General features: G+C 41.1%; 1 protein-coding gene across 4 annotated transcripts in view; it reads left to right on the forward strand.

The window, feature by feature from the left end:
• The window catches only part of Tceanc2 (transcription elongation factor A N-terminal and central domain containing 2), a 37,400-nt gene extending 17,438 nt beyond the window's left edge, over positions 1-19,962 (forward strand). For all 4 annotated transcript variants that reach the window (XM_046450974.2, XM_046450971.2, XM_046450973.2 and 1 more), the window contains exons 4-5: positions 10,742-10,935; positions 18,931-19,962. In XM_046450974.2, coding sequence (XP_046306930.1) covers positions 10,742-10,935; positions 18,931-19,119 — 383 coding nt within the window. In that variant the 3' untranslated portion in view covers positions 19,120-19,962. The remainder of the gene's footprint in view (positions 1-10,741; positions 10,936-18,930) is intronic.
• The last annotated feature ends 5,032 nt before the right edge of the window (positions 19,963-24,994 follow it).

Here is a 24,994-nt window from a genome sequence, read left to right on the forward strand (position 1 = left end):
AGCCATGGAGGTGAGGGAAATGCTGTGCCCCAGTTCCTCTCTTTGTTGCCATTTATTACCCTCTGGACTGGCTCTTTCTTTCTGCCTTCAAACATATACAAATCTTCCCTCCTTTTATAACCAAATTCCTTTTAAAATGATTGATACTCACAACTCCCATTTCCAGACCTTCTTACTCCTTTATTAGGACTTTTTCCAAGCTGACATCTCCCACAGCCTCTCAGGACACACCCAAGTGGTTGCATTCTATGCAAATCCAATGGTCTTGTCTCACTTCTCATCCTCCCAGACTGTGAATTTGAAACCATTTTTTATTCTCTATTTTGGTGACATAAAGGCACTGAACTTGGTTGCCGATTCTCTGTTTTTTTTTTTTTTTTTTTGGCAGGGGGCAAGGGGTGCAGTAAGCAGGGATTGAGCTCAGGGGTACTCAACCACTGAGCCATATCCCCAGCCTTATTTTATTTTTGCATTTTTTAAAAAGATATTTTTCTTCGTTGTAGATGGACACAATACCTTTATTTTTATTCATTTTTATGTGGTGCTGAGGATCGAACAGTGCCTCACACATGCTAAGCAAATGCTCTACCACTGAGCCATAGCCACAACCCTTTATTTTTGCATTTAAAAAAATTTTTGTAGTTATAGATGGAAAGAATGCCTGTATTTTATTTGTTTATTTTTATGTGGTGCTGAGGATGGAACACATGCTTCACATGTGCCAGGCAAGCACTCTGCCACTGAGCTACAGCTACAGCCCTTATTTTTGCATTTTATTTAGAGACAGGGTCTCACTGAGTTGCTTGGTGCCTCACTGTTGCTTAGGCTCCGAACTTGCGATCTTCCTGACTCAGCTTCCCAAGCCTCTGGAATTACAAGCATGTGCACCTCACCTGGCCCAATTCTCTATTTTTAAACTGTTTCCTTAGCCTTCATCTCAGTTTGTAATGACTTATTTAATTATTTATTTCTTTATTTCTTATTTGCTAGGCAGTACCCTCCATGCCAACAGGACCATGCTTTTTTATTCACCAATATATTTCAAGCTTTAATGTCACATATGACAGGAGCTATGGATGTGTTTAGCAAATTAGTGAAAAACAAAAGGTTTGACAGAATTTTAGTGACTCTTCTGGCCTTCCATCTCTGTTTCTTCGGTGTTCTGTCTCCCCTCATGAGTGAGGCCTGAGTTTCCCTGAGACTCAGCCCTTGGTCTCATGCTGCTTCTTTAGAGCATTTAGAGAGCGTGTCCTCTTCTCCAGCTTAATTTAGACCTTAATCCAGACACCTCTTGGATATGCATGTTCTGTCTTTATCCATTTTTGAATCTTTGATTTTTAGAAAGTTTGTTCCATTTCTGTCATTTTCCTAATTCTTACTAATCTAAAAGTCACCTTCTTATTTTCAGTTACTGCATAGAATGAATTGTTTACCATGTGTTTCTTGGTACTTTGTTCTTTTTCTCTTTTTTTGTCAGTGTTCTTTGTCCATTTACTATGAAATCTTATAATTTTTCTTATCTATTTCTGTGAGCTCTATAAATCCATTTGGCTGTCTCAGTTTATTTTTTAATGCAATTTTTAAAAAATAACCTTTATTTTATTTTTATGTGGTTGTGAGGATTGAACCCAGTGCCTCAAACATGCTAGGCAAGCATTCTACTACTGAGCTACAAACCCCAACCCTGACTGCCTCGATTTAGAAACTAGGATCCAAGACCCAGAGAGTTGAAGTGACTCATCTAAGGTCCCAGGAGTGAGTTAGGACCAAGGATGTAATGAGAACCCATGTCTCTTGGGGCAGTTCCTTCCTAGTTAGCAGACTGCACTGTGCCCTGGACCCCAGCCATATGTCTTCATTTTATTGGACCTTCTCTGGGTGCTGCCATCTGCTCAAACTTAACCTCATTTAAATCAGAATTTAGTGCTTTTTCTTTTGTACCTCAAATGGGAATTTTCTCCTAGCATTTCCATTTTAGTCAATTTCTCTATATTTTTGCACTAACATGAACTCTTTTGGTGATAATGTCTAACAGGAAATTGGAAATATGGGATTGAAGCTCAGATGAGAAATTTACACTAAAAATTCATATTCCAGGAAGCTCTTGCTTAAAATCACCTAAGTGGGTGAATCCTCTAGTAAAAGGAAAGATTAAAGGGTTGAAGGACTGAAGCTGGGAGAAAATGCATATGGAGAAGTGGGAGGAAGAGGAGCAGCCAGCGGAAGAGACAGAGGCAGTGTAGGTAGGGGAGTATAGTCACTGCAGGCCAGGGAGGAGAGCATTTTTCAGAAGCAGGATAAATGAGTGGACTAGTGTTCCTTGGTGGTCACCAGACCCAAACTTGAGGGTCAACTGCGAAAAAGCCTTTGGACCCAGCAGTTATAGAGCCTCTGTGAGTGGATGCCTGTATTATTAAGAAAGCCAATTGGTAAGGGGTGTCGAGCAAACAGCTGATGAGACAGTGAGGTTGGGCCTTGAACTCTCAGCCTGGTGAGCAAGCATGCACCACATTGCAATACTGAACATATAAATATTATGGGGAAAGGTTTATGTCAGTCATATGAATCTGATTCCAGAAATGCCTTATTTTCATTTATGATTGGTTAACAACAAAAACCCTTTTGTTTATAAATTGCTTTCACATCTCTGACCCATTTGATCCATATAACAATTCTGTAAAGTCAATGTCATTTTTTTCTCCATTTTAAAAATGAGAAAACTGAAGCTTGGAGAGTTTAAAGTGACTTGTTCCATGTTAGACAACCAAAATAAGTGCCAGTGCTAAGATGTTCTTATACTCTTTCTTGCTACCTCCTGAAACCTAATGATGCATAAAAGACTAAAGTCAAGGTGTTGGCAGCTCCATTTCCTTGCCTTTTCCAGTTACTAGAATTTGCCTGCATATCTTGGCTTGTGGTCCCCTTTGTCCATCATCAGAACTAGCACTGATAAGTCAAATTCTTCTCACATCTAATCTCTCTGACTTACCCTTCTGCTTTTTTGGTTCCTTAACCTTGATCACATCTGCTAAGTCCCTTTTGCAACGTAAAGGAACATAGTCACAGATTTTGAGGATAGAGCAGGACATCTTCTGAGGTGATTATTTTGCCCAACAGGTCCTCAAGTTATGCCACGCTATGTCAGTCTTTCATGCTCTTGTTTCTCCACTTTTTGTGCCATTCTGCCCCTTTCAGTCATTGTGAAGACTCAGGACAAACATTGCCACTTTGTCTTCTGTCCTTTTGATTCTCTTAGGAGTTCCCCAAACATTGTTATCTTAGGACCTGTAACACTTTTGTGCATTCTGTGTTTAGCTGTCTTCCCCTGTGCTCAAGGGGAAGCTCCTGCCTGAGCTCTTTAGTGTGGGGCGGTGTCTGGCTCAACATTCTAACCCAGTGCCTGGCACAGGGCCTGGTAAATGCCTAGTATTTGGTAATATTTGTTAAATGAGCAAAAAACTGCTTCCTGCTGGGAATTTGTCTTAACAATGTGCTAGGATGCAGAAACCCCTTAACCTTAAACCCAGGGGACTTGACCCAGGTCATAAGACTAGCCAGTGGTACTGCTCACTTTAAAACATAAACTTCATGGAGCAAATAATGACTTTTTGCAGATCATTAACTTCCTTGATGTAGCTACTGACCAACTTGTGACCTTGGGGAAAGGTCATGGAGCCTCATTTTTTTCATGTGAATCAGGAGGAGGTAGGACTGTCTGATCACAGAGGCAACAGTACAGGGTTAAAGTAGGCTCTGGAGCTAGACTGCCTATGTGTGCACTTGACACCTGGCCCTGCTTTTTGCCATGTTTCCTGAGTACTTAGCCTCTCGGTACCCCAGGTTCTTTACCTGTAAGATGAGACACTATGATAGCACCTACTTCGTAGGGTTGTTCTGAGGATTACATTTGTTCAATATGTCAAGTGTTTAGCACAGTAGCAAACTCATTAATGTTATTTTGAAATCGCCTTTGGAATCTGAAATTTACAATTTGTTTTTTCTAGGAGGGGGGCCCCCAAACCTCCTCTTATCTCATTTCTCACCCCAGACTGGATTATCTTTCTCCATCTTATTCTTTGGACGGTCCTCCCTCTTGCTAACAAGTCTTGCATTTCCCCTGAGCTCCCTTATTAAAACTCTGCCCTTCCTGAGCTGGTTTCCCTAGCAGAGCCTCCAGACCAGTCTGGGCATGGCTCTGTGGGAGCATCTGTGGAATGTACAGGCCGAAAGCAGCAACTCTGCTGTCCTTGCATGAGAGTGGAAGCCTGGTATCCTTGGGCCATTTCTCAGGGTCTGTGCCATTCTGGTTTGAGAAAACCAAGAAGGTGCACAACATTATCTCAACAGAGCCGGTGCTCTATGTGTCAGTCCCTATTAGAGAATTCCAGGGTCTTAGGTGTTCAGTGTGAGGCTCTAGAGTGAAGCTGCTCTTTTCAGGACCTGGCTTCCATACAGACTAGCTGTGAGACCTTGAGCAAGTTACTTTGCCCAGCTTCAGCTTCTCATTTGTAAAAGGAGAAAAATAGTAGTGGTATTCAATGCATTATCTAGTTATAAGAATTAAATGAGATAATTTATACAAAGCAGGAAGAATTTTCAGCAATAGGTAAGAATCAGAAATTTTTTTCTGTTTCCCAATACTTTTGGATCCATTTCTTTATAATATAGTCTGTTATTTTGTCTGCAGTTGTGTGATTTTCCAATCAATAGAATCCATTTCCAAGTGTTAGTACAATTTGAAAGCCAAAGATACAGGCTTTTTTTTTTTAAATATTTTTTATTGTAGACACACAGTACCTTTATTTATTTATTTTTATGTGGTGCTGAGGATGGAACCCAGAGCCTTACAAGTGTCAGGCAAGTGCTCTACCACTGAGCCACAACTCCAGCCCCTGGTACATGCTTTTTTTTTTTTTATTTAACTATTTTGATTGAGCTCGGCAAACATTTTATTAAATGTTTCTTCTGTACCTGGCCCTTTTCTGGGACTTGGGAGTATAACATGGAGTAAGGTACAGGTTCTGCCCTCAAGACATTTACACTTTTGAGGAGAAGGTGGGCATTTACATATTCTAGATAGGACTGGGGATGTAGTTCAGTGGTAGAGCATTTGTCTAGCCTGCACAAGGTCCTGAGTTCCATCCACAGCACCACAGAAGTTCATTAAATAAAAACAGTAAGTGCTAAGGTACAGAAATGTGAGAAGGCCAGACCGCATCACCCAAAACAGGAACCTACAAGCTACTCACTGTATCTAGAACTCAGTGCATGGAGAAAAAGGTGTGGAAGGACTAAAAGAGGACAGTATGGCATAAAGTAAGGCCAAAGAGGTTCTGGACATGCAGAATTTTAATGCTATACTTAGAAATAAACTTGAGAGCAATAGAGAGCCACTGAAGGATTTGGGGGAGTGATATGATCAAATTGTCTTTTTTTCTTTTTTTTAACCACAGATCGAACCCAGGGACTCTCAGCCACTGAACCATATCCCTAGCCCTTTTTATATTGTATTTAGAGACAGACTTGCTGCATTGCTGTGCTAAGTTGCTAAGTTGCTGAGGCTGGCTTTGAACTCACAATCCCCCTACCTCCATCTCCCAAGCCACTGGGATTACAGGTGCCCAGTTTGAATTGTCTTTAAAAGGTCATTTTGACTTCAGTGTAGAGGTTGAGTTAGAGAGGGCCAGATTGGGGCAGAGATGAACTTTTGTAGTAGACTAGTGGAGAGGTGGTGAAAACCTGAATTAGGGCCATGTAAATGGAAAGGAAGGTGAAAAGGAAGAGGAAAAGATACAGAGACTGGTAAGGAAGTGACTCTGTATGAGTTGGAGTGGTTGAATGAACATAAGGATGAGAGAAACAGTGGAGCATTAAGTGATGGATGGGTGGCAGTGCCATAATGTGACAAGAATGGTTGAGTTAGAGATGTTTAGAAGGGAACTGGTTAAATGTTTGGGTCTTATGCACAGTGGGAACCTTTAGCTAGAGATACATAGGTGGAAGTCATCTGCTTGCAGGTGGAGGTTGGGCCGTAGGAGTGGATAAGATTACTCAGAGAAGGAAAGAAGAGGCCAAGGATCGTGCCCAAGCTGGAGCTCAAATAATTAATGGGTAGGGAAAGGATAAGCAGCCAGCAAAGGAGATATAGAGAAGGAAGAAGAGACCCAGTAAACAGGTAGTTCAGAAAGCAGTGGAAGAGGACATTTCAGAAGGAAAAAGGCCAGTGTCTGAAGCCAAGCAGTGTCAGGATGGAGGGAGTCCACTGCATTTGATAAGTGGGACTCTGTTTGAGGGGCTTCTGCATCTTCAGTTTTCATATATAGAGCTGGATCAGCAGGGCCTTTCTAGGATAGAGAAAAAAGATAAGGTGAGGATCACATGATGGTAAGGACTCTGTTCCAAAGAAATCCGAATGTATCCCTTCTATAGCAAGCCCCGGCTGTCAAGATGTTTGTTTGTGTGTAAGCCAGTGCCTAGGTTGAGCCGAACTGTATAGTCCCCCTACTCAGAAGAGACCTCTGTTAATCATTTTATTGTAGGGCTGGGGCTGTAGCTCAGTGGCAGTGCACTTGCCTATCATTTGTGAGGCACTGGGTTCGATCCTCAGCACCACATAAAAATAAATAAAGATATTGAGTCCAACTACAACTAAAAAGTAAATATTTAAAAATAAATAAATAAAATAAATAAAAGCATGCTGTCCATCTATAACTTCAAAATTTATTTTAAATAAAAAATTAAAAAAATAATTTTATTATAAATGCTTAAGACTTTCTCTGCATATAAACAAATTAGACGTTTGTATGTATACACATGTGATTTTTAAAGTCCTTCATATGCTGTGCAACTGTGCATGCTTTTTTTTTTTTTTTTAATTTGTGGTGCTGGGGATTGAACCCATGGCCCTGTGCATGTGAGGCAATCACTCTGCCAACTGAACTATATCCCCAGCCCTGTGCATCCTCTTTTGAGAACTTTTTTTTTCACTTAACTGAATGCAGTGATCATCTTTCCATGTTACTACATGTAAAACTATTCCAGTTTTTAATGGTTATAAAGTGGTTTGTTTAAATGGACCATAAATTTTTTTAACAAATTGAACTCATAATTATGAGGTTGTTTGTATCTTTTCACTACCTGAAACTATATTGGGATGAATATTTTTGTAACATATGTCTTCCCTACAACACTTTGGCAGAGTGTTGTAGTCAGCTTTTTTGCTGCTGTGACTAAAGGACCAGACCAGTGTAACTGTAGAGGAAGAAAGGTTTATTTAGGGGCTCACGGTTTCAGAGAGGTCTCAATCCACAGATAGCAGACTCCATTCCTCAGGGCTCAAGGTAAGACAGGACATCAATAATGATCAGAAAGCAGAGAGAGACTCCACTTGTCAGATACAATTATATACCCCAAAGCCACGCCCCAATTCCCACCTCATCCAGCCACACCCTCCACTTCAGTTACCACTTAGTTAATCCCTATCAGGGATTAATTCACTGATTGTATTAAGATTCTTCTAACCCAATCATTTCTCCTCTGAACTTTCCTGCATTGTCTCACACATGAACTTTTGGGGGACATCTCACATCCAAACCATAACACAGGGTAAGTATAAGCCAATTCCAAGGATCGTGTCCTACTCATCTCTGTCCTCATCATCAGGCACAAAGTAGGTACTCAGTGGGAGTGTTGCAATACCTTGAATATAGGTATCTTATGCATTTTTAAATGTTTTTATTTGATTAATTGAATGATTAAACCCAAGACCCTATGTGGTAAGCATGTGCTCTACCACAGAGCTACATCTCCAGCCCTGATCTTTGTGCTTTTAGCGATCTGTGTGTGTGTGTGTGTGTGTGTGTGTGTGTGAGTGAACAGCACACACACACACACACACACACAAAATTGCTGAGGGAAGAGTCTCAGCTATATCAAGAGCTGTACCCAGGAAAGGAAAATATCAGTAGTGATTTCTGCTTTGAAATGATGTGTGTTTCAAAAGCAGTCTCCTCAGCATTATCATCTAAGAAATACCTTTAGATGTCTCTAATGAATGCTCTGCATTCCTCTTCCTCATCTTCCTGTTTATGGTGAGTATTGATGTACTCCTTTCCCTGCTCAATAGAAAATCCAGATAAAAATCCTTTCCAAATAAATGGTTACAGTGAGAAGTTAAAGACTCTTAATATTCTGTTACCCCTATCTTTCCTTCAACATTACTTTTTTTTTTTTCTTTTTTTAACCTCCAGGATTCTCTTTAAACTTTTAAGCAGCGATAGTTACTTGTTCAAGCCCCCCATGACCAGTCCCTGGCTAGTACCCAGCACAAATGTCCTTCAGGAAGTGTGTGGAGAGTAAAGGAAGCGAATAGTGTTAGGCTATATAGTTGGCATAATTGGAGAAATTTTGTTTTGACCATTTTCCCAAATTAAATGTAAATGTCTGCCTTCCTTTTAATTATCATTGCTTTATATATGTTCAAATATCTTATAAGGCTATTTGTACCTGGGAAACTCCTCTCTTTCATACTCTTGCCCAGTTATCCTTCTAAAATAAGTCTAGAAACTTTGGGTTGTATCTAACAAAAATAATCATTGAGACATTTTCATTGAGATTACAAATTAATTTCTATCGTGGTATTTTTGTGCTTATCTTTCATCTAATTATATGGTATATTTTCCCCTTTATTAGATCTTGTTAGGTGCATCTAGTAAAACAACAAGCTACTCTTCTTCCTTCTCCTGCCACTGTGCTCACTGCTGGAGATACAAAGATAAATGTGTCACAGTTCTTTCCCTCAAGAAGCTCTCTTCAGTGATTATCTGATAACTGATCAGATAATTACAACTATTGTATTTATTGTAATTCTTGTGATAAGCAGAAGCAAAGGGGCCAAGGGAACACAGAGCAGGGGTCCCAACCAGGATGGGGGCTAGTAAGGTAGACTCCTGATAGGAGACCCCTGAGTGGCTCTGAAAGCCTGAATGGAAGTGAGCCAGATGCAGAGGGAAGAGAGTGTTCCAAACAGAATGTTCATTGGGATGTGAATTCAAAACTAAAGAGATGAAAAAATATTTAAGTGATTTAGGAACTACTGAAGGATTTAAGTGCAGGTGTGAAATGGTCAAATTTGTGTTTTGGAAAAAAATGAGAAAGAAAATAATAAAATTAAATGAAGGCCTCTCTAGCTTCAGGAAGATGGCATTAACAGGTTCCAAACCTAGCCAGAGAGGCCAGTCAGGAGGCCTTTGTGGTCACCTGGAGGCAGTGTGTCCCAAGGCAAGGGCACTGGTTCTAGGAATGGAGCAAAAGAAGCATCCAGAGCTGTTAAGGAGGTAGGCACCACTTTCATTAATGTGTTACTAATACGGTTTTTACTAGCTTAGGCAGGATTTTTTTGCCTATTGGATTCTAGCTGGTTATTGCTGCCTTAAGAAAGCTCTTGATTTTTAAACATATATCTGTCTTGAATTCTTTCTTTTTCTGAAATTTTAATTCCTGTGTTTAGTTGATTTCTTTGGCTTTTTATGCATATTTATTCTTATAGATAATTTTGCATATTGATATGTTTGACCCTTCCCCCTTTCTTCCATTTTTATTATAACAATCTGAAACATACACAAAAATAAAGTAAAATATGAGAACAAAATTCCATATGCCCTTTGGCCTCTCTTCATCTTTCTCTGTTTTGCTTTTGTGGTGTTTGCCAGATCTTTTGTCATTTCAGCTCAGTGTACTTGAGTATGCATCTCTAAAAAAGTATGAATATTTTCTCAGGTAACAACAGTGCCACTTTCTTGCTTAACAAAATTAGCAATAATTCCTGAATATAATTTAATTTCTGGTACACATTCATATTTTTATTTATCTCAAAGTAGTTGGTTTTTTATGATGAAATCACATATCACATTTGGTAGTTCAGACTCAGTCCTTAACCCACCTTTTTTTTTTTTTTTTTAGTTGTATTTGGACACAATACCTTTATTTTTTAAAATGTTTTTTCAGTTATTGATGGACCTTTATTTTATTTATGTATATGTGTTACTGAGAATCGAACCCAGTGCCTCACACATGCTAGGCAAGCACTCTATTACTGAGCTACAATCCCTGCCCACCTTTTATTTTATTTATTTATTTTTATGTGATGCTGAGGGTTGAACCCAGCGCCTTGCACGTGCTAGGCAAGCACTCTACCACTGAGCCATAACCGCAGCCCCCTACCCACCTTTTTAAATGTTGAAGAAACTGTGTCTGTTATCTTGTAGATTATCCCACATTCTGAATTTGTCTCTATTTCTTCATACTATAATTTAATTTAACTTTGTTTTAGGTACCAGGGATTGAACCCACAAGTATTTAACCACTGAGCCACATCCCCAGCCCTTTTATTTATTTATTTATTTATTTATTTATTTATTTTTGAGACAGGGTCTTGCTAAGTGGCTTAAGGCCTCAGCCTCCTGAGTTGCTGGGGTCGAATAACTTGCACCACCACCCCTGGCTCTTATTCTTTTTAAGAATCTATTGATGATGCCTCTAGTTTATGACTTACTCTGTCAACAAGTCTGATTCTCTCCACTAATAAAACCAGCCTTTGTGAAAACCGTCTCATTTACACAAGACCCTTCACATCCATAGGTATGTAAGTGACTGTCAGTGCCACACATCAGACCATCTAGTTCTGTGCTTTTCAGAGATAGATACAACTATGTCTCCTTTGTTTTTTCTCCTCCTTTTCCAGGTCACACTGTGAACAAGATGCGTAAACATGCAGATTCAGAGGTGGCTTCTCTTGCCAAAGAAGTTTACACTGAGTGGAAAACGTTCATTGAAAAACATTCGGATAGACCTTCTATTGAAGTTCGAAGTGATCCCAAAACTGAGTCACTTAGGAAAAATGCCCAGAAATTACTCTCAGAAGCCTTGGAATTAAAGGTAAAGTTCTAATTGGAATGTGATTGCTAGGAGCTCTTGCTTAAATAAGCCCTAAGTTTTTCGTGAGCCTTCATAGACTTAATGCTGTGACCTTGTTCTAACAGGTAACTCTAAGGATTCTAGATTTATAAGCATTCTGGGAAATAGTGTTATAAGAATGTGGGCTTTGGAATTAGCAAGACCTAGGTTGAAACCCTGGGTGTCATGATGCCTTAGGCAAATTTCTTAACATTTCTGAAACTTGCTTTCTTTTTCTAAAAAAAGAGAATTACAATTCCTACCACCGACATGGTTATTGGGAAAGTTAAATGAACCATTTATACAAAGGAATAGTATCTAGTGCCTGCTGATTACAAGTCACTTAATGAATATTGGTTCCTTCCCATTTAAAATTCTTTCCCTTCCCAGTGAAGTAAAAATTCTGAGATGGCCTGTGTTTTGGAATATCAATGACAAAAGAAAGAGCTGTCTACTGAGTTGGGGGCGGGTGGCACACACTTGAATTCCATTGGCTCGGGAGACTGAGACAGGAGAATCATGAGTTCAAAGCAGCCTCAGCAATTTAGTGAGTCCCTAAGCAACTTAGCAAGACCCTGTCTTTAAATAGAATATTAAAAAAGCTGGGGATGTGGCTCAGTTTGGTTAAGTACCCCTGGTTCAATCCCTGAAACAAAACAAAACAAAACAACAAAACAAAAAAAGTTGTCTATTGAGAAAACTCTGCTCTCCCATTTTTGTTACCCCCCTACTTTTAATTCTTTTTTTTAAAATATTTATTTATTTATGTATTTATTTTAGTTTTTGGTGGACACAACATCTTTGTTTGTATGTGGTGCTGAGGATCGAACCTGGGGCGCACGCACGCCAGGCGAGCACACTACCGCTTGATCCACATCTCCAGCCCCCCTACTTTTAATTCTAAGGCATAAAATCAATTGCATAAATATATTCCTTATCATCTTCATAGCCAGAAGTTGAGATGATATTAGTGGTTTGAAGTATACATGCTGGAATAATTTTTGCTCATTTATAATGGTATTAATCATCACCAAACAACAAATCTTGCAAGCTAATTAATACTCTGGAAAAATCAGATATATAACATTGTTATGATTTGAATCAGAAACATCTCTCAAATTCTGATGTGTTGAATTCAGGCTTGGGTGCCCAGTGCAGCAATGTTTAGAGGTGGAGTATTTGGGAAGTGGTTGGGTCATGAGGACTCTGATTTCTTCAATGGATTAATCCATTGATGGATTCATAATTGAATAGAGTTCTAGGAGGTGGTAGAAACTGTAGAAGGTGGGGCCTAGTGGGAGGAAGTAGGTCACTAGAAGCATGCCCCGGAAAGGTATATCTTGTCCCTGGCTTCTTCTTTGGACTTTGTTTCCTGGCTGCTATGAGGTGAGCTGCTTTGCTCTTCTCATCATTCTGCCCTGATGCTCTGCTTCATCCCAAGCCCAGAAACAGTGGAGCCAGCTATCCATGGACTGAAACCTCTGAAACTATAAGCCAAAATAAAGATTTCTCCTCCAAGTTGATTTTGTCAGGTATTTTGTCACAGTGACAGAAAGCTAAATAAGCAAAAACATCTATATTTTTCTTCTTCCCAGGATATCCCAGGCTCTCCTTATTAAAATATCCTTAAAGAATAATTTAATTATTTTTAATAAAGGAAGGAATTTAGCAGTCTTGCTGAAGTGTTAGATCTGTTACTACATTGTCAAATTTTTTTTTCTTTTTAACCTTACCACTTCTATCTGAATTTTTATCTACAAAAGAAGAGTAGGTGGACTTGTGCTATATTATTTACTTTTTGAAAAGAAGATTTTAGTTTAAAAAAGAAAACTTAGAATAGAAAATGAGAAAACTGTAGAAAGCAGAGAAAAATCTCCACTGAACCTACCACCCAGGCATAATCTTAACATTTTGGTGCATTTCCTTTTTCAGTAAAAATTACTATAGCTTTTTAAATGAATGCTGGGCAAATTATTATTAGAGCAAATTATATGCCAAACATTCTGTAAGATTTTTATTGATTATTTAAATAACATTGCATAAAATTGACATGATTATTTACATTTGTGCTTTCTCTTCAATCTTGATCAATTTCAATTAACATCATTTTATATATCCTTTTCTATATATCTTCATTTTTTCATGTTTATAATTTTTAATGTCTATCTGATGGTGCAGGGAATTGCTGTTTAGTAAGTTTGCTTAACTTCTTTTAAATGAAGCTTCAGTATGAATATTGGAAGAGAGAAAAACATATGTAGGTTATAAGTAACTTTCCACAGTATTGATTAGCCAACAGATGTGCTATTTTAAATAAAATTCATTTTTTAAATAAGCCAAAATTATTGTAGAAACATACAGTGTGGGTATATAATACGTAGTTAATGTGGTGGTAAATACCAGTTCCCTGTGGTATCTTTTTAAGTAAATGATAATAACGAAGCTATGCTTGTAAGGATTAATGAGCAGTTTGCCTGCTATATTAAACTCCATAATAATTATCCTTTTAGTTTATCCATTAATTATCCTTTAAATGGCACATCAAGTGGTAAGCACTCAAGTGTTACAAAGCAAAGTTAAAAAAGTGATACATTCGTTAGTGCTTTCCATCGTAATTGGAAAAAATATCAGATTAAGCATAGCTGAATGGTTTTGTTCCCAAAGAGTAAATTTTAAAAATTAAAAGTATGCATCTTACTGCCTTCCTTGGCCAAAAGAAAAAAAAAATCAATCTGTTTTTCTTGCATAAATAGCATTTGATGGTATTTTTGTTCGTTTGGGATGTAAGAAAATGTAAATACAAACACTTTTTCGTAGGGTTAACCCTAGCACCTATCATCATGAGACATTTCCATATTAGGGTAAATCAATGAACCATCTAATCCAGTATCTGGTCTTTGACAGTAATCAATGTGGAGTGCATTCAAATCAGACACCAGGCAATAGTAGTAAAACCGTTGGGTAAGTTATTGGCCCAGTGACTGAAAAGCTTTTACAATTTGATCCTAGCATGTGTTTTTGTAAATACCAAATCTACTCATTATATTCTTTGTAGAAAAAGATGTTTCCATGTTGTTTCAGTTATATCCTTTAATAGTGAAAGTCAGAAATGAAGAATATACACACAGCCAAAAGATTCATCTCTTTACTACCCTACAGATCTTGCTTTCTAGATTCATGGATTATGTTCTTGTTCTTGGAATAATGGAATAGATGAATAAAAACTCCATCGTTCAAATCCAAGCTCTATTCCCCTTTACTATCTCCCTTCCGGATCTTCTTTGTTCTTCTCCGTCTTTTAGATCTTTCCTCATATGAACATCCCCTGTGGTGTCATTCTCTTACTTCCCCTTCCTCATTATCCACTCTCCTTCCTACCTCATGTCCTGTGATCATTTTCCTATTATGTCATTAAAAAAAATGAACCTGATTCTCAAAGTGAGCCTGTATCATTAAGAGTTATGAAACACTGGCTGGTTGGCTCAGTTGGTTGTCAGATGGTGCTAATGAGATCCAGGTCAGGGGTACATTCTCCAATGGGACTGTTAGTTTTTTTCTTTGTTTAATGGCCTCAGGCTGCACCCTTGGCTTTGACCAGCTCTCTCATAAATGTATTCAAGTGGTCAAAAAGAAGTGTGAGTTGATACGTACAAATCCAATCACGCTATCAGAAAACCCACACAAAGTTTGCTTCTTGTGGATGTTCGATTCATTGAATGTTTAGTGGGATTCTACTAGGTGTCAGGGGAAAATACAAACATAAATGAGCTGCAGTCCCTCTCCTAGGAAAGCTTGCTATCTCCTGGGCTGGGGTTCCATCCCCAGTAACACACAGAGAGAGAGAGAGAGAAGTGCTAGCTTACCATCTTTTGAATGAGAGCCTGTAAATAATAAACAGAAACATGAGGCAGTCTGAAGTAGTGGTGTAAGCCCAGCAAGGGGTATAGACATATAAAGTATGGAAATGTTAACTCTGGTATAAGAATCTGGGAAGGATTTTGCTAACTAGAAAACACATAATAAAAAGACATTCATCTGCTATGCATGATGTTATTGAGAGGGCAGGAGAGGAGGTAGGTATACATGGGGAAGAAGCACATTCATTTAATAAATATTTATTGAACACTTCCTATGGTTAACAAAAGAAGAAGACCTTATTTCCTTGCATTTATAGAGCTTACAGATGTGGCAAACATCATGATTGATGATGGCACCATTTCCCACCAGATCTATTCCCTGGTGAAGAAGAGCATGTTTTATATCTTCCCCAGCTAAAGCCAGTTTGCCCAGGATTAGACAAGTGAATTACACACGCTCCACACACAGACACAAATAGATAAGGAAGGCACGTCAGATTCTCTGTCTCCGAGAAACGGGAACTAGGAAATACCAAGAAAACATCAGTGCAAGTATTGAAACAGAAGGGATGTTGGAGGAGTTATGAGGAAGCAGAAGGTGTGGGTAGAGATGTGTAGCATAAGAGGAGAGAACCAGGCGGTTAAAATTGGTAGTGAGTAAGACCCAGGGAGAGGAGCAAAAATGTGTGAGAGAGACCAGGCAGAGGATGAGAGAGAGAAATATTGCTAAATACAGCAAATCGCTAGATCTCTTCTAGGGTTTCTGTTCCCATTCCCATTTCTACAGATGTATCTTATAGCAAAATCTCTTTTTCTCAGGGTCTCAGTGAAACTGATCCTTTTATCCAAAAGGGTTTACTTACCTAAAGCACCAAGTTAGGACCCATTGGAAAGGGCTTATCAACTTGGGCAAGTTTGGATTACCCAAGGCTGTTACAAGATAGGCCTTCTTCACTTTGTGCAATGAATTTCTTATACACAATGGTGCAGGATGAATTATTTTCCTTTATGACTTATATTTTAATATCACAAACATTTTTCTGCATTTCTTCATTTCATTGTCCCTCATTTAGCAAGAGGCATGTGTGAGAATTGTTAGATACTGCCTATTCCCATCACACCTCGGGCCTAGCTTCTGTCAAGCTGCGCCAGGCGCTCTCTATACATTCCATCTCCTTTCTAGGCTGTGGCTTCCTAGAGGGGAGGGGTCAGTTCTTTTATGTGCTGTGTCTCCAAGAACCAGCCAGACTCAGAGTACCAACTCTATTTGCTGGATTAAGATATATGAGCAGCCATTTATATGAATTCCAAGGCACTCTCAGATTTGGGTTTGTTTTTTTATAATAGCACAATTTGATGGAATGGCTATGACTCTTTTATAAACACACAGACCCTTCTTCCTTTATAAGCATGCCCCTTTTTTAAAGAAAGATTTTCTTACCTGTTAAACTAAGTGAATCTCTAAATATTTGGTGAGTAACCAGCCTCATACTAGAACAGGAGCCTCTCTGGAAAATGCTATGGGTCAAATGCTGGGCAGCTAGGCAGCCACCTTGCCAGCCTCCGAACGTAGTCTGGTATCAGGGCTGCCTCAGGCCAGGGACTCACTAGTGCATCGTCTACTCAGGAACCCTTGACTTGAAAAACTTGAGCTCTGTGGGTTCTAGAGAGCTGTGGTGGCAAGTCCACTCCCTCCAGCCCAGACCTAGAAGGTAATCAGCCAGCCACTGGGACCACAGGCTTTCATGAGCATCTTTTGCCTAGTAGACCTCGGCTTATGTCTGGGCCTGACAGCATTCATATTCTGTCTCACTCTCTTTCTCTCTCAGTCCTATTCTGCTCCCTGTTTGGTTCTTGTATCTTCAGAGTTTCTCTTTTTATTCCTTCTGTGTCTGTCTCACATGTTAGGACATGTTATCAAATATCAGATAAGACTTTTTATTTTTGGTGTCTCTTTCTTTGTTTTTCCTCTTGTGTGTATGATATGTGTGTGTGTGTGTGTGTGTGTGTGTGTGTGTTTTACTGGGGATTGAACCCAGGACCTCACACATGTTAGGCAAGCACTCTACCACTGAGCTACACCTCCAGCCCTTTAAAAAAAAAAAAAAAAAAATATATATATATATATATATATATATACACACACACACACACACACACACATGCACACACACACATATTTTAGTTGTAGGTGGACACAATACCTTTAGTTTGTTTATTTATTTTTATGTAATGCTGAGGATCAACCTCAGTGCCTCATACATGTGAGGCAAGTGCTCTGCCACTGAGCCACAACCCCTCCACCCCATTTTTTAAAAAATTATTTTAGTTGTAGTTGGACACAATACTTTTATTTATTTATTTTTATGTGGTGCTGAGGATTGAACCCAGGCCTCTCATGTGCTGGGCGAGTGCTCTACCACTACGCCACAACCCCAGCCCCTCAGCCGTTTTTATTTGATTTTGAGATAGGGTTGCACTAATTTGTCCAGGATGGCCTTAAGCTTGCAATCCTCCTGCCTGAGCCTCCTAAGTAGCTGGGATTACAGGTGTATACCACCACACCAGGGCTTTTTCCTTTTTATCCTTTTTACATAGAAGTATAGGATATACAGAACAGTGTGTGTCGGCTCACTGAACTGATCACAAAGCAAACACCCACTTCACCTGGCCAGATCCTAGAATCCTTCAGTTTAGGAAAGACATCATTTCCTCCTGAAGCCAGGTGCTGCCCTTCTGAGTGAGGTGACTTCCCTGTGGCTGTGCTCCTCGGCATTCATTCCCACCCCCTTCCTAGCACTCAGTGCCCTTATGATCCCCGTTCACCACCTGTTTCTCTTATTGCCTTTTCTCCTCATGGCCATAAAAGCTGTGCCTACCCCAGTCACTGCTGTTCCTCAACCCAAGCACAGAGCCTGGCACGTCATAGATGCTGAATAAATATTCAAATAAATGCCTAGCAGGAAGAGAAGGAATAAAGGGGAAAGAGGGAGTAAGAAAAATTTGTTCCTCTTTTCAAAGAACTTACTACCAGGGGAGACAAACTCAAAATATAGATTATTATGACATTATGATAATGACCAAGGGAAGCTCAGGACATAGTGGTAGCCTGAAGAACTTTCAGTCCTTTGTGCTAGGGTTTTTGTTGGTTTCTCCGTGGGGGTATGTTTGCCTAAGCTTTGACGTACAAACACCGAGTGTTTCCTGAGGAAAGGTGTGTCTTCTAAGGGAACGAGTGCTGGTGCCGTGGCGTAGAGGAGCATGAAAACAGCTAGAGCACTTAGGCCAGGGACAGTGGTGGGGGGAGATGGGCTGGGGGTCTCTGATCAGCAGCCTGACCTGGCCTGGATCCAGACCATGTGGACATAATTCCAGACCTGGTCTGCTTTGATTAGGTCTGTGACCTCAGGGTGGCCTGAGTATGAGCCAGACCACCCCAGAATTGCTCCAGGTCCCATCGCCTAGGCCTGTTCTGCTTAATTGAATCTGCATGGGTCTCAGAACGCTGAGGGGGCCGCTGGGTGCCAAAAGGGGAGGACCGTGAACTTTGCAGTCAAGGTCTAGGGCAGAGTTCCAGCTCTGTCTCTCAGTAGCTGTACAGTCTTGATCTTTTACCTTTGAACCTGTTTCCTTATCTATAGAATGTGATAATAAGAGTTATGAGCATTAGATGGGAAAAGTGATTTATAAACTGCCTCATGCACATTTTAGGATCCAGACCCAGTGTTTCTAAAATGCTGTAAGGGGTTAAAAGGCCCTTTAAAAACAAAAAGAAGCATGAACTGCTCCACTGATTTATTATCCTTGGACTTCGTTTCCTGGTTGGTGAAGTACAGGGCCCAGTACCCGTTGCTTAGTTCAAGCCAGTTTCCTGTTATAATGGCAAATATTACCACCCGGCAGGGGTTGTGAATGAGGTCCCTGTCACAAAGCACATGGCCTTGTTCCTTAATTGCCAGGGTGGAATTAATTTGCTCTTCCTGTTTCTCTTGTGACAGGAAGTAGATGTCCTTGAATTTCAGTTGATTAATGGAGGCCTCGAGCAGAGTGCTGCAGCCTCTCTTACTTTTAATCCTTATGCAATGCAAGGCCCTAATTTGATAATTTTGCTGTTTTTTAGATGGATCACCTACTGGTTGAAAATATTGAGCGGGAAACGTTTCATCTCTGCTCCCGCCTCATTAATGGGCCATACCGGCGGACGGTGAGAGCTCTGGTCTTCACATTAAAGCACCGAGCTGAAATCCGGGAGCAGGTGAAGAACGGCTCGCTGCCCGTCGGCACGTTTGTACAGACCCACAAAAAGTGACCCGAGGACGGTTCCAACCCTGGGCTGGGCAGAGAGGAAAATGGGCCTCTCTCTGCCATTCAAAGACTCTTTTGAGTCTGGGTGATGGCTGGTGCTGGCTGTGCTAAATTTTCCCATGGTGCCATTCCTTCAGACAGAGGATGCGGGGAGCCCTGGGAGACAGGCCTGCGGGAACCTGCTTCATTAGCCACCACGCGCTGGTGCTGCCTAACAGGATGCACGCAGGCTGTCACTAGGAAGCGCCATACGATTGCCATCACCCAACACAGTGAAAGGGTGACGGATTTCACTGTGAGCATGCCAAGGACACCTCTAAACTTCCCCCATGTCAGGCAGATGAAGTTAACACTGTATTTCGCCACCCTGCAGGTAACTGAAACTCAATTACCGCTGCTGCTCACTCGGTTCCATCCCCCTGAGTTTAGACAGCTCCGGTGCCTCTCAGAACTCCCTGTCTGTTCTCTTTGCTCTACCCCAGGGGTGAGCCTGCCAGAGCCCGCCGACCAGCCCTGCTTTCCAGAGCTCACTTATCTGAACGGTTCAGCTCTCCCTGGAAGACCTTCTGTGTGGGTCTCCGGAGCCCCCATGCTGAGGCCTCTAATGAGCAACTGGCCCAAAGCCTCCCCACACCTCGGGGTTTATTTGAATACGCTGGCTCTGGTTTAGGACTCTGTAGAACATACATAATGAAATTTCTTCTGCAATGAATTACTGTGGTAAGAAAAAAATGCATATTTTTAAAAAAGTGAAATACCTATGTACAGGCCTGCTCAAAGAATGATGTAAATGATATTTGCCTTTTTTAAAGTACTATTAAACTGAGACTTGTGTTCTAAAACAAAAGGTGTGGTTTCCTCACTGAAAAGTGTTCTGGGTTGCGAAGGGGTACAGTTGGTAAAATTAAAGAATGGCAGGATGAGAATTTGAGGGAAGGGATAAGACCCAAGGAAAGCTTTTCAGACTAGGGGAGACAGGTGCATGTCTGCAGTCTGAAAGGAAGGAGCCAATTACAAGGGGGAGATTTAAAATTAAAGAAAAAAGGGATGGGTTGGAAAGCGAGGACAGGAGGAAGGGCTAATGTCTACCCAAATGCCTGGTGCTTTTCCTAAGAGGATTTATTGACATGCATCTTTATATATATAGTCTTTGAAAACCCTGTTAATTCCTTTGTGTTTGGTAAGTATTGTTCCAATCTTTTAGATTTGTTCACTACTGAGCAACGTTTACCGGGTGCCCATTCCATGGGGCATGCTGGATACCTAGCAGTGGCTGCAGTGAGACCTTGAGGCTCAGAGCACAATATGCTGTCCAGTTGCCACTGCTAGTCACTCCTGGAGCTAGAATAATAACAGTACTTACTGTGTGCCCAGGACTGTGGTAGCATTTTACAAAAAGAAAATACCCGATTAAAGATGAGAAAGGTGAGCCTCTGAAAAGGGCAGTAACTTACTCAGGGTCACAGACAATGATCTTGGTCTGCTTGATGGTATATAGTATATAGTCTCTAGTTGATTCCATCAGCTCTCATATTTTCAAGCTTCATTTAGATGCCGATGGGATTCCAGTTTGTATTTGCAGCCCACACCTGTGCCCTGTTTTCAGCAGTATCTCCTAGATATTCCGTGGACATCCGTGATGCTAAAACCCATCAGTGGATCGATCGCTGTTACCTTCTGGATAAAGTACAGCACCTTCGTGCTGGTGTACAAGGCCACCTGTGATCTGGCCCCGCCTTCCTCTCCGTTCTCACTTCCTTCCATTTTCACCAGACTGCTTGTAGTTCTTCCACATCGTATTTCTTTTTTTTTTTTTTTTTAATATTTATTTTTTAGCTTTAGGTGGACACAATATCTTTATTTTATTTTTATGTGGTGCTGAGGATCGAACCCAGTGCCTCATGCATGCTAGGCGAGTGCGCTACCACTTGAGCCACATCCCCAGCCCCTCCACATCGTATTTCTTAAAGCAACTGAGCATTCCCTTCCTCGAGTGCTGCTCCCCGCCTAATTCCTTTCTTGCCCTCACCACAGTACCCTGTCTACTCTTCTAGACATATCCATGTGTTCTGTCATTATGTCAGTTCTGTCTCCCCACTAGATTGTAAATCCTCCCTGACTGATCAGAGATCCTGTCTCACTGGGTATCTTCAGTGCCTGGAACAGTGCATGGCCATAGTAGTAGCCAATAAATATTTGTGGATGTCCAGATGTCTGCACTCTGCATGGTTCCCCCTTCCTCTGTTATCCACAGAGTAGCCAAAACGAGTCTCTTAAAATGTAAGACAAATGATCTCTTCTTTGCTTAAAACCTCCCAGTGGCTTCCATTCTCTTGGTGTAAAATCCCTTACCATAGGGCTGGGGACATAGCTCAGTTGGTAGAGTGCTTGCCTTGCATGCATAAAGCCCTGGGTTCAATCCCCAGCACCACCAAAAAAAATCCTTACCATATCCTACAAGGCCCAGCATGATCTGGCCTCTGACTGCCTCTGACCTCATTTCCTGTTATGCTCTCCCTTATGCTTCTGTGGTCCCATTGGCTCCCTTGCTGCTTTGCACCTACTTACTAAGCATGCTTCTGTCGCAGGCCTTTGTACTCACTGTTCTGATAGCAGTACTTGTTCCTTAGATGTCTACATGTTCCTGCCCTTACTTGGATCAAGTCTTTTTCCCTTATCAGAAAAGCCTTCACTGACTTCCCTGAGTAATATTCCCTCCCAAATATTCTATAATACTCTACTCTGCTTTATTTTTCTGCAGAGCATTTCATATCCCTTGACACAATTCTTCATTTCTTTATTGTCTTTCTCCTGCTTCAAGAATCTAAGCTTCAGGAAAGCAGAGGCTTTGTTCTGTTCCCTGCAGCATCTCCAGCACCTGGAACAGAGACCGGCACAAGCTAGATCTCCATAGCCATTATTGCCTAGTTGAGTGAGTGGCTGTGGATGGAGAGGAGAAGCATCTAATTCAACCAGGAAATACTTCCTGGAGGAGATGATACTTCTGTGCAGTTTTAAAGGGCAGAAATCAATTGGGTAGTTGAAGTGCATGCCTACAGAGAAGACAGTAAGGAAAGACCCAAAAATGGAGATTTCTGGAAGATGATTTGGGCTGGGTATGGTGGTACACACCTGTAATCTCAGGAGGCTGAGGCAGGAGGATCACAATTTCGAGGCTAGCCTCAGCAACTTAGTGAGGCTCTAGGCAAATTAGTGCTGCCCTATCTCAAAAAGTAAAAAGGGCTGAGGAGGTGGCCCAGTGGTTAAGTGCCCCTGGGTTCAATTGATACCCCACGCCCCCAAAAATGATATGTATGGCTGGAGTGGGGGGACACATGCAGGAGAGTTGCTGGAGATGAGGCAGGAGAGAAAGGCAAGAATCAGGACCATATTTGGAGTGTCCTGAAAATCAGGTGAAGGCCTTTGACTGATTCCCAGCGGGAACTGGTCGTTTTTGTGTTAACAGAAGCTGGGGCAGGGAGAGTGAGTGGATGTAGGAAGCTTCATTTATAAACAACCAAAGAGTTCTGCTAACTTGGGAAGCCAGAGTAAGTTGAAAACACTGCTTTCTGGCTGAAAGGCTTCAGTAGTGATAGTTGGAAAGTAAAATGATTGCAGAGATGTGCTTTGGAGATTTGGAAAGTGGGCTGTGTTATTTGTGGCTGTTTTCTCCTTGATGCATGTGCAGAATTTCCATGAACGCTAATGGAGCTATTCTGAGCACTTGCAGAAGGGAAGGAGGCTTGCAGACACCCATCCACACTTGCCCGCCCACCAAGAAGCACTTCTGGGCTCTAGTCTGTTAAAAATGAAAGGGTTGCTCCTAGAATGGAGTGAGAAAAGTTCCTGGCACCTCTGAGTTACCTGTGAGTTTCGGTGCGCGTGTGCCTTACAGCCCTTTCAGTCACTTAAGGAAATTTGTAAGCAGCATCAGTCTACACCAGCGGCTTGTTGATCCTCTTCTCATGCTGGAGTCCTAAATTGGAGTCCTGGTTCTTTGGGTTAGGGACAGAGTCTTTGTATTTTCACTCATTCACTCCACAAACAAAAGTTGTTCCTCTCCTCTGTGCCAGGACTAGCCTGGCCCTGGGGAAACAGCCGTAAATGAGATGTCATGTCCACCTTGAGGGGCTCTTAGTCTGGTGAGACAGACACAAGTAGATAATGATGGTAGAGCATATTGGGTGATTAGACATTTATTTCAAATATGGAGACAATAGAGAAAGGAGTGATTAATGACTCAGAGGAAGAACATCTTCAGAGAAGAGCTCATCTTTGAACCAAGGCTGTGCAGAAGCATAAAGGTGTGAAACATACGGTTGGCCTCTGAGGGCAGACAAGGGGCCGTGGTTGAAGTCTAAGGGCTCAGGAATGAATTGTGGTGAGAAATGGGCGAAAACAGTAACAGGGGCCTTGGAGGCCTCACCAAAGACATTGGACCTTGGCCTCCAGACAGTGGAAGACCATGAGAAGTTTTTAAGGAGCTGAGGGACCTGATTAGATGTGTGTTTTAAAAAGATTTGTTTAAAAAAAGTTCCTGCATAAACATATTTAAGAAAAATTTGAACATTTATTTTAAAAACTCAATTTTTTTAAAAAAGGAAAGAACACAGTAAATGAGAGTTTTTTGTTTTTTTTTTTTAAATTGAAGTTTAGAGTTGCCCAAACAGATACCATTAGAGTCCCAGGCTTGAAAAATGGCAGGAGGCTCAGATAACACACTTACCGCGTCGGTGGGGAGAGAACAGGCAGCTGGCATTTTCCCATTTATACAATGTCGGGTTCTTAAACTTGTGCCTGTCAACCTTGGTTTTCTTTTGCAGCAGCCTCAGGCCTCACAGCCTCACTCTGAGCTTTGTAATGTGTTTTGGATGCGTTTATCACAGCCAGATGGGGCAAGGGCTCAGTTTGTTACTGCCCATTATTGCTATCAAAGGGAGTCCATCCAGAAAAACAAGGCTTTGGGAGCTTCCATTAGTTCAGTGACACTGCCCTGGTTTCAAAGGAGAGATGGTTTGATTGGATGACATTGTGTTTTCTTTTAAATTACCCAAAATGATACAATTGCTGTCAGGGATGGACTACCCATAACTTGGGTATGTTGGTTTCAAGATCCTAGAAGACCAAGATGTCCAATCAAATGCTGTTTTTCATCTTGTTGAAGTCACTCATTCAGTGCATATTTGTTGAATTCCGTGCCAGGTACAGGGATCACAGGGATAATTGAGACAGTGTCTGGCCTCAAGTTCATGGTCTAGCAGAGGAGAGAGAAAATAAATGGACCGTTTTTAAAAAAGCAAACAACTATGACTTATGGGAATTCAAAGAAAAGGAAATAAAAATGTTAAAAGATGCTCAGCCTCCCTGGTGATCAGATGATGACAGAGATTAATGCCGTCCTTAGAGAACTAAAGGATACAGGGGTGGAGATCCCCATGCCTCTCTAGTTAACCCCCTAGATTGACCCCTACATAAAGCAGGTGGCTCCTAGAAGATGTCTGCAGCAAGACCAACCACGAGAGTTCTGCGGGCAGCTGCCGTGCCAGATGTGGTGTCTTTCCTCGAGCACGTTATCATGTTCTCAGGCTCTTGGTGTGTGGCTGTGGAGCTAGTGAGGGTTTTCTTTCTCTACCCTATCACAGGAAGATCAGGAGCAGTTCACATTCACTTGGAACAGATAAGAGTATACATTTACAGACTTGCCCCAGGGATGTTAAGGCTCTTACCCTCTCACAGCCTAGCCTGAAAAGACCTGTACAGCCTAGACATCTTACAGAACATCACGCTGAGCCCAGAGATTGAAGTCATCAGCTGATTGGTCCACAGGAGCAAAACCTGGCAAGTCTATCAGAAGCCTTAGACAGGCTTTGCAGAGAATG

Source organism: Marmota monax, unplaced genomic scaffold (genome assembly GCF_021218885.2).
Source record: "Marmota monax isolate L192 unplaced genomic scaffold, Marmota_monax_Labrador192_F-V1.1 WCK01_AAM20220418_F8-fsc00023, whole genome shotgun sequence".
NCBI lineage: Eukaryota > Metazoa > Chordata > Mammalia > Rodentia > Sciuridae > Marmota > Marmota monax.